The following is a 16,698-nucleotide window of genomic DNA, read 5'->3' as shown; positions in this document are numbered from 1 at the left end:
AACCAACAATGGGTGTAATATGGGAGTTTGTATCGAATCATTAGCATTGCTGTTTTCTATATCTTTAAACCTTATTGAGATGAATTTTTCCATTTCTATGGAGTAATTTCCCTTAGGGTGTTGACAAATATAATATATTGATAACTTGATTAGGGATTCGATTCTTGACTATTGCTTGAATTAATTGTTGGATCTTTAAATCATAATGTGAAGATGTTTATTATTTAGCTTAATCGAAAGAGGAGCTTTATATTGAATTTATTTATATCTTATTCTCTAGTTTAAATTCGTGATTCAACTAGGTAATCGAAAGAGCCAGTTGAATTATCAATCGAATTAGAAAATAGGAAAATATTCCTGAGAAACTATCCTTTAGACTAAAACCACCATTTTATTCGTTGCAATTGTTCACCATGCTTCAATTGGATTATTTACTAAAATTAACGTTTAATCGAAAGAGGAACCTTAACTTCAAGTATAATCTAATTATGTGATGTATTCATGAGAATCAATAGTATTATAGAGTGAATTACTCCAAGAATTGGATCCCAAGTCAATTCTCTTGCACTTGTCTAGTCAATTACCCTTATTTCTCTCATTGATATTTCTTTGTTGCTCAACTTTTGTCTTTCGTGATCAATTGATAAGTGCTTAATTTTTAGTAGTTAATCGTAGTTGATAATCATTTAATCAAGTGTTAATTTTTTTGGATAGTAATTAACTAAAGATTATTCGAACGCTGTTTAAATCTAATCCCTACGGAGACAATAAATTAACTATACTATCTTTGACTAGCGAGCAAAAATATTTTGTTGTATTTTGCGCTCGTCAAATTTTGGCGCTGTTGCCGGGGATTGGCAATTAATAGTGTTCAAAATAATTTTTGGTACTAATTTAGGAACCATATTTACTTTGTTGTATTCACATTTTCTCACTTGTGTGTAGGATACGAATTTAACCGGTATATGACTCGATCTTCTTCAAAGGAAGTGTTACCCTCTGAATCGGAGTTGGAGAAACACCTGCGACAACTGAGAAAAGAAAGAGGATTCACCGAAATATTTTTGGGGCAACCTTCATCCCAAGAACACATGGAAAAGAATGATGATGCTGGAGTAGAGTTAGCTGCAAGAGAGGCAGAACAACAGAGAAAACAAGTTGCACGGTTAGCAGCTGAAGCAACCTTTAGAGCTGCTGATGAGACTGTCGAAGAGGATGGGGGTCGAAGATTCAATCTAAATCGACTCTGGTTGAAGACCAGTTTGAAAATGCAGAACCTAGGCCTGGGAGATCACTAGGTGACTATGCCAGAACAGTCGACAATCAGAGACTGTCAAGTGTCAGACCTCCACCCATAGCAGCAAACAACTTTGAGTTGAATCAAGGTTTGATTCAAACCATCTAGAACAATTGTGTATTTAGAGGGAAGGTGATTGAAGATCCTAAAACTCAGTTGATCGACTCTAAGGAAATAATGAACACCTTCCAGTACGATGGAATGTCCAAAGATGCAGTCTGCTTAAGGGCATTCCCCTTTTCACTTAAGGACCCGAAGCACTAACTTCGAAGCTTACTAACTGGGTCAATCAGAACATGGGAAGAAATGAAGAAAACGTTTCTTGACAAGTACTTCTCATATGCAAAAATAGGAAAATTCAGACGGGAAATACACAACTTCTGCCAAAAGGATACATAAACGATCATCGAAGCTTGGGAAAGATTCAAGGAGATAGCGAGAAGATGTCAGTATAATGGAATCGAGTTGTGGATGTAACTCCAGGACTTTTGGGATGGACTTATACCTTCCTCACGATGAACTTAGAGTAATGCAGTTGGAGGTCCAGTAATGAAGAAAAATCCAAAGGACATTGTCTCAATCCTTGATGAATTATCTGAGGATGCTAACCAATGGCCTGCTGAGGGTAATGATAGAAGAAAATCTATTAGGGTTCACCAGGTGGAATCTAGCACATCAATGCAAGCCTAACTAGACATCATGGCAAAAGAGATAAGAAAATTGACCTTAGCCAAGGTACAGAGTGAACCGCAAGCAGCATGTTACTTTTGTTGAATGGGACACCCGACAAATGAGTATTAAGATTCATCTTCGGAAGTTAACGATGTGGGAAACTATAATAGAGGAAACTACCAAGGTGCAAACAACTAAAATTCTATGGGACAAAGACATCCAGGTTTCTCTTGGAGTTTACGTAGTGGGAGTTTGAACTTGTGGCAGTAAAATAATCCTAGAACACATGGTTAAGGACCTCCAGGTTCTCAGAACCAACCGAGGCATCAGTACCAGCAATACCAACCACAATCGTGAAATCAATCTAGTATGAAAGATCTCATAAAGGCGTCAATAAATAAATCAGACGAGAAATTTGTGACTTAGAGCACTGCCATCCGGGAACAAGGCACAACCATCTGGAATTTAGAAAGATAGATGGGGAAAATTACAAACTTATTTTCTGAGAGGGCTCATGGGACTCTACCCTTTAACACAAAAAAGTACCTAAAGAAAACAATCAAAGTTGTATATTTGAGAAGTGACAAAACATTGGCTGAACTAGTTGTGAAAACTAAATTCGAAGTGGTAAGCAAGCAAACTGACACAGTGGAGGAGCAAAAGAGTGAATAACAGAAAGGTCAGAGTAGTGGGGGTACAAAAGGATATTGAAGAGCACAGACACATGCCTGCTCTGCCATTCCCTAAAATGATGAAGCAGGAAAAATTAGACAAGTGCTTTGGGCGATTGTTGGAGATACTCAAGTAACTTTACGTGCATATTTCCTTCACATATGTGCTCACTCATATGCCTTATTATGCTAAGTTCTTGAAGGAAATCTTGTCCAACAAGAGGAAATTAGAGGAGACAACAATGGTCTCTGCAGTGCCATATTACTAAATGAAATTCCTCAAATGTGTGGGGACCCAGGAAGTTTCACCATACCATGCTTGTTGGGGAGTGAGAAATTCGACAAGGACCTCTGTGATTCTGGTGCTTCTATAAATACAATGCCTTTGTTTGTGTTCAAGAAACTGGAAGGTGAGCTTGGAATGATCAAATCAATACCAGTGTCCCTACAAATGGCTGAGCAGACCACCATGTTGCCTGAAAGAATTATCGAGGATATTCTAGTACGGGTGGACAAGTTTGTGTTCCATGTAGATTTTATTATGGTAGATATGGAAGTGAACAAGGAGGTTCTTCTAATTCTAGGGAGGCCTTTTCTATTTACAGGCAGAGTAATCCTTGATATCTACGAGGGGCAACTTATGCTTAGAGTGGGGAACGACAAAGTGGTATTGTAGATGAACAAAATGATGAAATACCCAAGTTATGAGGCATCTACTTACTCGTGTTTCAAGCTTGATGTTTTGGTTAGTTGGCTGAAAATTATAAGTTTGACAAGCTTGTGGGGAATAGTCTTCAGAGGTGTATTACTCAGTCTAGCACAATGGAGGACGATGATCCTGAAATAAAGAAGGAGGCTGAAGCTCTTGAGATTGAGGATCAATTTGTTGATGAGGAGGAACTCAAAAAGGAGGCTTCTAAGACTAGTGTAGAATTGAAAGTCCTCCCTACTCACTTGAAATATATTTTTATTGAAACTAACAAAATTTTTGTAATTATTTTTGCTTACTTGACAGGTGCACAGGAACAAACGATGATGGAGATGTTGAGAAAGTAAAAGAAGCACATTAGCTGGACCATATATGACATTCAAGGAAGCAGTCCATCCATTTGCATGCACGAAAATTTGCTGGAAGAAAATAGCAAGCCAGTGGTGCATCCCCAACGCAAGCTGAATAAAAATTTGGAGGAGGTAGTACACAAGGAAATTATCAAGTTGTTGGATGCGGGAGTGATTTTCCCCATCTTTGATAGCCAATGGATCAGTCTTGTACAAGTTGTGCCTATGAAGGGGGCATGACAGTGGTGAAGAATGAAGACAATGAATTGATCCCGACTAGAATAGTCACACGGTGGGGAATGGGCATTGATTATAGGAGGCTGAATGATACAACAAGAAAAGACCACTTTCCACTCCCCTTTATTGATCAGATGCTTGAGAAAGTGGCCGGACATGGTTGTTACTGTTTCATAGATGGGTATTCAGGCTACAATCAGATACCCATTGCCCTAGAAGATGTTGACAATACTACTTTCACTTGCCCTTTAGGTATTTTTGCTTACAGGAGGATGCCATTTGGGTTGGGTAATGCACCGACCACTTTTCAGAGGTGCATGATGTCCATATTCACCGATCTAAATGGGAAGTGTCTAGAGGTATTCATGGATTATTTCACTCTGTTTGGTGATGATTTTGATGAATGTTTGAAACATTTGGAGCTTGTGCTTGAACGTTGCGAAGCCATTCACCTGGTTCTTAACTTGGAGAAATGCCACTTCATGGTGAAATGGGGAATCATTCTAGGCCACAAAGTGACTGCACATGGTATTGAAGTTGACCGAGCAAAAGTTGTTGTAATTGCTAGACTTCCTCCACCAACTTCTGTGAAGAGCATAAGGAGATTATTAGTACATGCTGGGTTTTATAAAAGGTTCATCAAAAACTTCTCCAACATTACCAAGCTGTTGACTGCATTGCTAGCGAAGGATGTCAAGTTTGTATTTGTTGTGGAGTGCCTAAGGTCTTTCAAATTGACAAAGGAAAAACTTATTAGTGCCCCAATTATTGTGACACATCATTGGAGCCAGCCATTCGAAAGAATGTGTGTTGCTAGTGATGTAGCTGTGGGGGCAGTTCTGGGTCAAAGGTAGGACAAGATATTTAGGCTTATCTATTATGCAAGTAGATTATTGAACGATGCTCAAGTGAACTATGCTACTACTGAGAAAGAGTTCTTTGCTGTGGTCTTTGCTTAGATCATATCTTGTGGGCACTAAGGTGATTGTGCATACTGACCACTAAGCTTTAAAATATTTGTTAAGTAAGAAAGAATCCAAGCCGCGTATGATGAAGTGGGTTTTATTGCTCCAAGAATTTTATCTTGAGATCAATGATAGGAAGGGAAACAAAAATCAAGTCGCAGATCATCTATCTCGACTTGAGAGACCTCTGATTGAGACAATGAAAATAAGGAAAGAGTTCCTTGATGAGCAGATTTTCTCCATTGCTGCGGTCTCTGAAAGATTGCCTTGATATGCTGATATAGCCAACTTTTTGACTAGTGGATAGTTGCCGCAAGCTCGTGATCAAAGAAGGAAGCTTCAAGATGAGGTAAAAGTTATTTTTGGAATGATCCCTTCTTGTTTAAATTGTGTGCAGATGGTGTGATACGAAGATATGTACTTGAAGGAGAGATAGCAATCATTTTGTGTCATTGCCATAATAGAGCAGTTGTAGGACACTATAGTAGAAATTGCACTGCAACAAAGGTCATGGAAGCCGGTTTCTATTGGCCTAGTTTGAACAAAGATGCACGGGTGTATGTAGCTGCATGTGACAAGTGTCAAAGGGCAGGTAATATTAGCAAGAGGGATGAGATGCCTCTAAACTCAATTCTGGTATGTGAAACTTTTGATGTTTGGGGCATTGACTTTATGGGGCCATTCCCATCGTCTCATTTTTATGAGTATCTCCCAGTAGCCATTGACTATGTATCAAAATAGGTCTAAGCAATCCCTACTAAGACCAATGATGCGCGGATGGTGTGTGAGTTCTTACGGAAAATATCTTTACCCGCTTTGGGACACATCGAGTGATCATCAGTGACAATGGGTCTTATTAATGAACAAGCAGTTTGCTGTGCTTCTGTCCAAGTATGGAGTCACACACAAAATATGAATCCCGTACCATGCCTAAACTAGTGGGAAAGTTGAAGCAGCTAACCGTGAGCTTAAACAAATTCTTGAAAAGATGGTTAGTGCTTCTCGTAAGGATTCGTTTGTAAAGTTGGATGAAGCTCTCTGGGCGTATAAAATTGCATTCCAAAGAACCGCAGGGACTTCAGCTTCAAGTTAGTCCACAGAATATCGTTTCACCTACATGTAGAGATAGAACATAAAGCTTTTTGGGCAATTAAGTTGCTTAATCTTGATCTTTGTCTTGTAGGTGAACACAAGTTATTGCAGATGAATGAATTGGAGGAGTTTAGACTGGACGCGTATGAAAATGCATGAATTTTTAAGGAGAAGACAAAGAGGTGGCATGATTGTTTGATTAAGTGATGTTCAGCTAAAAATGATTAAGTGATATTCTAGGGTTGTGGTTCTTTCATGACTATTGTTATTCGAATATTGATTTTGATTTCTTAGTTTATCGTATTGGTTTATTTATTTAGTCATGTGCTTAATTATTCTATTGCTCGATCACCAATTAAATACTATCTACGAATCTAGAGTTCAACTCGAAAGTGAAAATTCTAGATTGCATATAGGATTTAGTAGAGCAATGTTTTGAACCCGGGCATCGGAGAATGGATTCGCGGTTAGTATATACATACTAATTTCCTTTCTTGGTTATTATACGAGAATTATAAATGCATTCTCGTTGATTCTGACTTTATAGACATATAGGCGTTAGGTTAGCTTAAATAGGCGATTAAGAGATCGATAGATTCTTACGAGCCATATTAACCCCGTCAACCAATAAACCAGATAAATTAATTAGTCAATTCAATTGAAGAATACAATACAATTATTTGATAGCCCATGACCCTAGATCGTTTTCATCGTATTGATAACATAAAAATTTGATTTTCCTTTGTTCAGAGTTCACTATTTGTTTTTATTTTTAGTTTAATTAGTTTAGATTCAAATACTTTTGGTTTAATTCTTGTTTAGATAATTAGGATAGTCTAATTTAGTTCATAGTTAATCACAAGTCCTCGTGGGTTCGACATCAGATGTTTAGTCACTTTATTACTTGACGACCGCGTATACTTACGTATGCGTTCGGCCCCAATAAGTGTTTTGTGACGTTGTCAGGGACATAGAATTTGCTGTTTCTCTAAATTAGACTTTTACTTTTATCTTTACAATTTTTTTTTTGTAAATATTTTAATTTTTATAACTATTTAATTTTTCTCTTAGTGTGTTTCTAATTCTCTCAGCATGATATCTGAGGATGAAATATACGGAGATAAGGTTGTTGATGAATACGCTTGGTTGACGGAAGACTTTTATGGCCCGCATTTTTGTGCTTGTTGTGGCCTGACTTCATGGAAATATTAATTTGAATATGGGAGTAAGGGTTAGTATTAGGATGGGTATTCTCGATTAAGAAAATATGCAGAACGACGTTGTCTTCTAACAACGTTGGTGAATGATTGGTCTAAGGCGAGAGTTGATCTTGCACATGAAATTGACAGTTTTGGCTTGGCTGTGCATAACTTGGATGCAGATTTGAGTGCAAAGGTTGATTTGTGTAACGTCCAACAATTTAATGATGAGTTGTGTTAAGCTGAAAAGAAATCTTATAGACCAAATTAGGGAGCTAAAACGAGAATACCAATCATTAGACCATATTTTTCTAGATGATGCCAATAATGAGAAGAGTGCTCCAGAGTCATGTGAGAGAGTAGATAACATTACTTTTGGAGACTTGAGTATGTGTAAATATGGGGATGTAAATAGTAGTAAACTTCATGAGTTAGGATGCATTAGGCCTCATTCCAATCATTTTCCACATTGTGTTTAGATAGTAAGATAGTAATAGAGCCATCTGAGCCTTTGGGGAAGTCAAAGGATGAGGATAAGAGTACCTATATTCTTGAGTTTATTGTGCCAAAAAGCAATAATTACATTCCTCATCTAAAGACAAAGAAGTGTAGAGTGAAAAAATTATTACTTGGCCTGGTTATCTTTGTATCCCCACCAAAGAAGCATAGCCGCAAACTGGATGCACTGTTAGGGGTATAATTCGTAAGTTCAAGGTGGAGAAAAAAGTATTTCATGTCGTGCCGCGACGTTAAATTAAGCGCTTGTTGGGAGGCAATCCAACTTTACTACTTTCTTTTATTTATATTTTTTTTGTTTATTTTATTTTTCTATTATTTTTGTAGTGTTATTTTATTTTGTAGGATTATGAGCATAGAAGAAAAGCCACTGAAAGTGTGCAAAAGCGAGCCATATGGTTGGAGCTAGTGTGAGGTACCCGCATAAAGGACTATCCTTGGGAGAAGTGTAAGTACCCCGTGAGCTGCTATTTCTTCGACCTTTAACCTTTCAGGGAGTTTCTTATCCACCCTTATTATTTTTACTTTATTTGTGCATTAGGAATACTGCACTCTTTTAAGTGTGGGGTGGGAGAATTCCTCTAGATAATTAGTAGTAGTATGTTAGTAAAAAATATTAATTTATTATTTTGAGTTTAGCTTCTTATTTTTATTTTTGTAGTAGTGTAGTATTTTAGTAGTAGTTTTATTAACTTATTTATTTTTTAATATGGAAAATAAATAAAAAAATCAAAAAATTTGGACTTTTTCTGATGATGGATCTCCTTGACAGCTTTTTTGAGTGATAAAAGACTAGATAAAATAAAAATCCAAAAATATGTCTTTTAATTTTTCTTAGGTAGTAATAATTCCCCCATGGTTTTTCTTTGTGCCTTTGTTCTTTTTCATAGGATGTAGTTTGAACTGAGTAGTAATAGTTTTTTTAATATTTAGAGTAGATTAGGCGTAGGTAATAAAATGGAGGAAGAAAGATGAGTTGAACGTAGGCACCTTTGACTTGTTTGATAGTAGCATAATTAGGCCAGAGCATCTGTAGTATCTTCCTTATATTTTGAAATTGTGTATGATGCCTTTATAGATTGGATAGCATGTCTTGTGACGCATATGTCTCATTTTCTTGACTATTGTTCACTTTGTGCTTAATGCTTAATATCTCGTGGCTTTGTGAATACTTGCATTAGTTTGGGAGTCAGAATGGTACCATCCTTAGTGAATCATGTGCCATGTGTGGTGAGATTTTGTGTATTCCGTGTATTATACTTGTATCTAGAACTGTCCCAATATGTGAGTCGAAACGACATTTTAGGTGATGCTCGGTTTGAGTAATAATTTTCGGCTTTCTTTGATCTTTTTGAGCTTTATTGCTTATCATAAATAAAATTTATCCCTAGTTAAGCCTTTTTGAGCCTATAGACTTTTATTTGGCACCCACATTACGAGCCTATATCCTTTTGTCCATAATTAATATTTTTGATCCTTTTACCTCTTAAAATACTTTAATTATAAAATGAGCACTAAAAGAAGCAAGAAAGGGACTGAGTGTGGGGTGACTTTTAAGTGGAACCAATAAAAGAAAAAAAGATGCACTTGTTTCGTAAAAGAATACGCCACTAGTGGAAATTGCAAAAGAGAAAAAGAAAAAGAATATAGATGAATAAATATCTTATTTTTGCTAGTGGGAGTGTAAATTAATATAATGCTTAAAGAAAGAGTGAACATTGTTTAGTGTTATTTTGTTTGTGACTTGAAGTTGGGATTGAAGAATATATGCTTAAAATTAATTTTGTGATGTATTAATGTTTTTAGGAGGGTGAGTCACTATTCGTAAATATATCCTACCCGTATCTTAGCACACATTACAATCATGAAAAATTTCAAACTGATTTTAGATCGAGCGAGCCCACATTAGTAGAGGTTTACATTATGGGCAAGCCAATAGTACCAATTGCATGCATGTGACCTCTTTTTGTGAGAGTGAGCGATATTGTTTTATATATGTGAGCCCTTAAAATATATTTGAGCACTTGATTTGATTGTATAGATTCAACATATTCTCTTGTTCTTTTTGTGAGGGCACATGGTTTTATGAGGGATATGTAACGTTATTAGATTTCTCTATGATGTTGGGTATTCAAGCCATGAGTGCATTGTGACATTGAGTTAATTTTTGGGGCTAGGATTGTTATGAGCACGTTGTCTTTGTTGTAAATATTTTTGAAGAATGACATAAGTAAAGGGAAGTGTAAGTGATTTCATATACTACAATTTAATTGTTGCTAACAACCATGGTCATTGGTGTAGTGTGCGTCAAATGTGTAAATATATAGTGCTCAAGAATAGTGTGAATTGTTGGTTGACTCGAGGACGAGCAAGAGTTTAAGTGTGGGGTGGTGATGTTCGACTAAAAAAATGATATATTTAACCTTTGTTGCCTCGTATTCTAATATTTTTAATAATCTTTTGAGTATTAATTATATTATTTTATGCTTAATATTATATTTTAACTGTGCAAATATATAGCGATGTGAAGGTGAAGAGATTTGAAATAAAATTAAATGAAATATGAAAGAAAAAGAAAGAAAATTAAAAGAATAGAAAATAAAGAGACAAAGGGGGGACACCCTTTGGTGTTTGTCCCCCAAAGTGGAAGACAAGAAAAAAGTTTATACAATTCAAATAATGAGGCAAAGTTAAAGAGAACGTACCTGGCACAAGGAATTTGAAGGCAAAACCTCACTTGATTCAGGCCCAGGGTCACCGCGATGAGCTGCCCTGGATGCTGGGTGATGGGACACTCTCCTATTTTGCTCAAAACAAGACTTTGATGGCCCTACACACGCTCAATTCATATAAAAAGAAGTCTTAACCTATTTTGGAGGGGATGACCTTTTTGAGAGGTACTTTTAACGAAGGGAAAACACGGAGTCACCGTAGAGGCCAGGTTTCATCATTTCTTCCACCAAACCTAGTAAGTTTTATATTTTTTTGTATGATTTGTTGTTTGGCTTCCATGTCTATGTGGAGCTAAACTTCACGTTCTAGGATTGCGGTTCTTTCATGACTATTATTATTCGAATATTAATTTTGATTTATTAGTTTATCATATTGGTTTATTTATTCATCCTGCGCTTAATTATTTGATGGCTTGATCACTAATTAAATACTATCTACGAATCAAGAGTTGAATTAGAAAGTGAAAAATTCTAGATTGCATATAGTATTGAGTAGAGTAAGTTCTTGAACCCGGGCATCAGGGAATGTATTTGCGGTTAGGATAGACATATGCTAATTGCCTTGCTTGGATATTATATGGGAATTATAAATGCATTCTTATTGATTCTAACTTTATAGACATATAGGCGGTAGGTTAGCTTGAATAGGCGAGTAAGATATCGATAGATTTTTATGAGCAATATTAACCCCGTCAACCAATAAACCACACAAATTAATTAGTCAATTCAATTGATGAATACAATATGATTGTTAGATAGCCCATTTCACTGCATTGATAACATAAAAATCTGATTTTCCTTTGTTTAGAGTTCACTGTTTATTTTTATTTTTAGTTTAATTAGTTTAGAATCAAACACTTGGGGTTTAATCTTGATTTAGATCATTAGGATAGTCTAATTTAGTTCATAGTTAATCATAAGTTTTTGTGGGTTCGACACCAGGTTTTAGTCACTTTATTACTTTATGACCACGTATACTTGCATGAGCGTTCGCCGCAACATTAAGCCCAAGGAGTTTCATGAAGGAGACAATGTCTTTCTATACAATAGTGGACTTAGGTTATTCCCCTAAAAAATCAAGTCAAGATGGACTAGTCTGTATGTGGTGAAACATGTCTCACCGTATGGCGCAATTGAAATTCAGGATGAGAAAGGGAGTTAGAGCTTTAAGATGAATGGGAATAGGTTGAAATCGTTCTTTGTTGAAAGATTTGACAAGCAATCCTCTAGCATCGTGATCAAATGAACCTAAGTGACGGAGTCAAACTGACGACTATAATTCAGAACTGCTTTTAACACTTTTTCTTGCTTTGTAGAGTAGTTTAGATGATTGTAGATTTGGATTATTAGAGTTTAGGAGTTTTGATATTTGTTTGGACATGTATGAGCATGAAATAGACACAAAATAATTACATAATAGAGTTGGGTGAAAACTGTGAGCTAAAAAGTGAAAAAGTATCGAACTTTTAGAATTTTGGCCTAGTGCACCGCGTGGGGCGCCGTGCCCTACGCCGTTCCAGGCCAAACATGGGCCTCTGATAAAATTGCTAGCCCTCTATAATCCTCACTACCGTAGCGTGCGGGGCGCCGTACACCACGGCGCGGTAGTGTAAAGAATCTGGCCATTTACTAAATTTATTTTTTAAACGACAACCTTTTTTTCTGCCCAGCCCCCGTCCCTTTTCCTTCATTTCCCATTATTTTATTCTCATCTCTCTCACACCCCACAAACCCACAATTAACTCTTCACTTCTTTGATTTCTTCTCAAGTCCATTCCCTCCATCTTCATTCCCCTCAAGGTAAGTTCTTTTCTCTCATCTCTTCTCTTTCTCATGGTTTTTATGTGTAGTATTTAGGTAGTTTTAGGTTAGTTTTCTCTAATCCTAGGTGGTATTGTGTTTGATAATTGTTTTTGTTATTTCTCTCATTACGGCCGAAATTGGGCTTGTTTATGGTGGGATTTCGTTAGCACGTATGCTTGTGGAGGGTTTGTAGTATACAATGTTAATATTGAAATAATTTTGGGATGACTTTTTTGTTGGGGGTGTATGATGGCCGAAAATTTGAGGTTATTTTATTGAATTTGAAGCACTTTGTGCTATTGCTATGATTTTGTGATGTTGTGGTTGTATTGGGTGGTGTGAGTGGTATATTTGTGTGGTGATTGTAGCCCAATTTGAGTTGAAATTCTATGGTGAAAATAATGCCTACAATGTATTTGATAAAATGCTCTGGTGATATAAATTGTGTCTTTCATTGCTAATTTAGAAGCTAATTGAGTTGTAATGAAGTGAGGATAGCTGATAAGTGTGTGGTGGGTAGTCCTATTCTTATTTTAAGAATTTGTAAAGTGTTATCCGCGAGTGCTAATCGATTGCCCACTCCATTGTTTCACTAGTTGCCATTGTGATGTCCGATTCATGCTATAAGCTTGTGTAGTTTTGTAGTATAAGTTCTTAATTTTATTTTCTTAGTTACTAGTTTAGCTTCTTGATTTTATAATTTACAATAGTATAGTGTAATTGTTGGGTGTATTGTTGTAATATTAGTTCGGGGTTGGGAGGGTTGGTGATTACTTGTGACGTGCTTTTAAAGGGGTAGTCTGAGTCCCTAGTGTACATTATACTTGTGAACATTACAATGGCATAAGTGTGGGGTGTTCACCCCATTTGGTCTTGATTTGTGTTCTAAGTATCGTGGCTAATTTTGTTCGTCTTGTGTAGGTATAATATCTCGCCGTCCCAGTAAGCATGCGAACACCGTTTTTTCTGGGGTTGCATCTAGTAGTCAGAGAGGAGGTAGGCAGGGCACCACCCCCCGCCCTAGTGGAGGAGGAGATGTAGAAGATTGACCCGGATGCTGACATGGTCTCGGGGTGCAAGGATGGCATTCGGGCTATCCCAGCTCATGTTAGATATTGATACAAGACCTTTGTTCCTGCAGTGAACCCGGACCCTGAGGTAGCTATAGATGATTGAAAGCTGTCCCGGAAATACAATTTGATGTACAACAACATTCAGGCACTAGGCTTTGAGAGTTTGTTCCATCCCGCTGATGCAACGAACTCGAACCTAGTGAAGAAGTTTTATGCCAACTAGCATCCTAAGGCCAGTTTGGATGTTGTGTATGAGGTGCAGGTGCGAGGCAAGATGATCCCCTTTTTCTCGTAGGTGATTGATCAAATTATGGGGATTATGGGGTTCACGGAGCACTCTCATAAGCTGTTCCAGAGGTTGCTTCATCACCTTAACAATCTTGATATTCGGCGCCAGCTGTGTGGAGCTAATCTCTTGCCATGTGGACATGGGATGCCAATGTGTACCACAAAGAAATGAAGAAGAGCACATTCCAGCATCCCGCCAGGGTTCTTTTACGGCTGATCAATGCCAAGATTATACCAACCCAGAGCGACACTGATGTCTCAAAGGTGAAGGTGTGTCTGATTTATGCCTTCCTAACCGGAATGAAGTTCGATCTCGGCAAGATCATGCTTGAGAACATGGCTCGAACGCGCCCATTTGGGGCACGCTGCCTCTATTACCTGAGTATGATCACTCGGCTGCTGCGGACACACCACGTTGAGAAGGAGTTTCATTATAATAGGACGATCCCCATGCCATAGCCTACTAAGGCCTTTGATGTCACAACTGTGATAGACCCCCTACTGTTCTTGTTCTTGTGGACCAGAGGTTAGTTTGTGTCGAGGAGACACTACAACTGTTATTTGTTGATATGCGTATTCGCACTACTATATTGGAGACTGACTTGGAGGAGCTGCAGCAGGATCATCCCCTATCTACTGTTACTCAGCAGTGGTTGGGCTTGGCCGAGAGAGGACAACTGCCACCGGATGAGGACATGAACTCTGTCCCTTTTGATGATGAGAAGTACTTGGGCACCTTCGAAGGTGCTGATGATGATTAGGACAAGGGCCTCAGGGCGTCACCTTTTCCACTCTTGTTTTACTATTTTGCATTGGGGACAATGCAGTCTCATAAGTGAGGGGTGCTCCTATTTGCTTGTATTTGTTTGTTTTCTATTTGCCATTTAGTTTCGTTTGATTTGTTTCTTGCTTTATTAGGCATTGTGGCCTGTAATTATAACTCTGAATTCTATTCGGCATGTAATAGTTGGTAATTATAGTTGTTCAATTTCGACTCTTCCCGACGATGGATTTCGTCGACTGGCTTCTTGAGGGATTTGAAATCGAACGAGAAAAATACAAAAATATCAAAAATCTTAAAATATGTCTTTTATTTCTATTTTATTTTCTTAGATAGTGTAATAATTCCCCCTTGATTTATTTTTGTGCCACGGTTCTTTTTAAGGGTTTTACTTGAACCAGGTGTAGTTAATTTTTTTCTTTTTATAGGAATAAAAATTAATTTTGTGGGTCATGTTGCTATTTGGGAGCAATTTTTCTTGATTGTGTATGCCTTGCTAATGGTGAGTGACTTAGTTGTGACACTTAAGTTCGGTTCTCAACTTATGTATAAGTGCCTTAAATTGTTTAGTTTTGATTATGCTTATCTCTTTTGACTAGAGAGTCGGGATAGATCCGGTCCTAAGTGAGTCATTTGCCAATATGTGTAAGGTTATTGTTGATATTCTGTTCATGTTAGTTGATGTCTAAAACTTTTTCAGTGTATTTGCAAAGCGAAATAGCAGTCTTGTTCAGTCTTAGAAGTGATATAGGCATTTCTTTGTTGAGCCAGATATATGCCTTTAACCCACCTAATTAAGGTGTATCTTAGTTAGCCCATTTGAGCCTGTAATCCTATTTTCTTTGGCAACTACACTACAAGTCTGGCCCCTTTTTATTTGAATTGACTATATGTTTGAACCTTTTACCTCTCATGAGCACGTGAAATTGTTATGAGCTTGTTAAAATTGAGTGAAGCTATAGTTGGATTTTTGAGTGGAACTAAAAAAAATGGAGAAAGGTGCACTGTTCAAAACTTTGTGAGAGCCACTTGTAAGGAATTAAAAAAAAATGAAGTTGTTTTAAAAGAAAAGAGTTTGTGTATGTATTAGAAAGTAAAATTTGATTCTTGCAAGTGGTAGCTCTTATCTTATTTGTGCATAAAGAAATTGGGAGCTGATGTTATTATATTGTGAATGTTGAAGTTTGGTTCAACACAAATGTGGGGTTTTAAAAGGAGAAATTGTATGTATTAAAGTGCTGAGAGAGGTGTAATCACTATTATCCAAATTGTATCCTACCCATCCCGCAACCTAAATTATAACCAAAATAAAGTCATACTTGATCTTTGACTGAATGAGCTCAATTAGTAGAGTATTACACTATGGGCAAGCCTATGGTACATCTTCTGTGGTATATGAATTTTAATTCTGATAGTGAGTGCATTAGTTCTATCTTGAGTTCCTATTAGTTCTTGAATTTTTATTGTGTGTGAAACTATTCTCTATTTTTGATTTGAGGGCACGTGATTTGCGAAGTAAAGGTAAAGTCTTTGATCTCTGTGTTAGAGTAAGTGAGCAGGTTATGAAAAATACGTGGTGCTTTTGAGTTGAGTCTTGATGCTAGGTTGTTATGATGGGGTGCTTAGTCTCCATTAAATATTGTTGGCATGATGTGTTAAGAAAGTTGTTTGATGAAAAGGTCGTCTCTAAGTGAAGTGCAGATTGATTGCTCGAGGACGAGCAATGGTTTAAGTGTGTGGTGTTGATGGTAGGCTAGAAACTCGTGTTTTAGCCGTAGTTTGCACTCTAATTACTGTATTTTACTTGTGTTTGAGCTTGAATGATGGTGATCTGCACTTATTACGTGTTTTATGCCTTGCAAGAATTGATCCTGAGTTAAAAAGTTAATTGAGAGCTGAATTGAACACATTGGAGCTTTGAAGTCCGAGTAAAAGCCCAAGAAATTAAACCAAGATCGCGTTCCGGGGTCGATGACCAAGTCTGGATAACAAAAATTTAGAAAAGAAGAACACTCTAAGCACTAAAGAACTATCGCGCTGCATGGGGCGCGACACGACACTGCAACTGGGAAAAGTCTGTCAGAAAATGCTCTCTGTAAATCCCCCAGGTGCACTGCGGGTGCGACGCGCTTGTTCAATTTCCTTAGAGTTATTTCCTGTTTCGACTTGGAAAGGGTAGTTTCGCCCGGACCCATATCTACACTGTATAAATACACCAAAAACACATTTTTTGAAGGGACTTTTGACCTACAAAAGATTTAAGAAGTAACTAAGGTAAGGGGACACAAGAATTCATCAAGACTTCAACCAACA

The 16,698-nt window shown here is 37.2% G+C and overlaps 1 protein-coding gene and 1 long non-coding RNA gene across 2 annotated transcripts; both read left to right on the top strand.

Annotated features, from left to right (window-relative positions):
* Nucleotides 1-1,846: 1,846 nt before the first annotated feature.
* Nucleotides 1,847-3,696, top strand: LOC138907427 (uncharacterized). The gene is made up of 3 exons (XM_070198025.1): nt 1,847-1,922; nt 2,844-3,307; nt 3,391-3,696. Exons 1-3 carry the CDS (start codon nt 1,847-1,849, stop codon nt 3,694-3,696), a joined length of 846 nt encoding a protein of 281 aa, XP_070054126.1.
* An 8,228-nt stretch (nt 3,697-11,924) lies between these two features.
* Nucleotides 11,925-14,591, top strand: LOC117276439 (uncharacterized). The gene is made up of 2 exons (XR_004506701.2): nt 11,925-12,240; nt 13,165-14,591. It is a non-coding gene; the product is annotated as an uncharacterized lncRNA (long non-coding RNA).
* The last annotated feature ends 2,107 nt before the right edge of the window (nt 14,592-16,698 follow it).

The sequence above is a fragment of the Nicotiana tomentosiformis genome, chromosome 3 (assembly GCF_000390325.3).
Source record: "Nicotiana tomentosiformis chromosome 3, ASM39032v3, whole genome shotgun sequence".
Classification (NCBI taxonomy): domain Eukaryota; kingdom Viridiplantae; phylum Streptophyta; class Magnoliopsida; order Solanales; family Solanaceae; genus Nicotiana; species Nicotiana tomentosiformis.
This window is presented reverse-complemented; position numbering and strand designations above follow the sequence as displayed.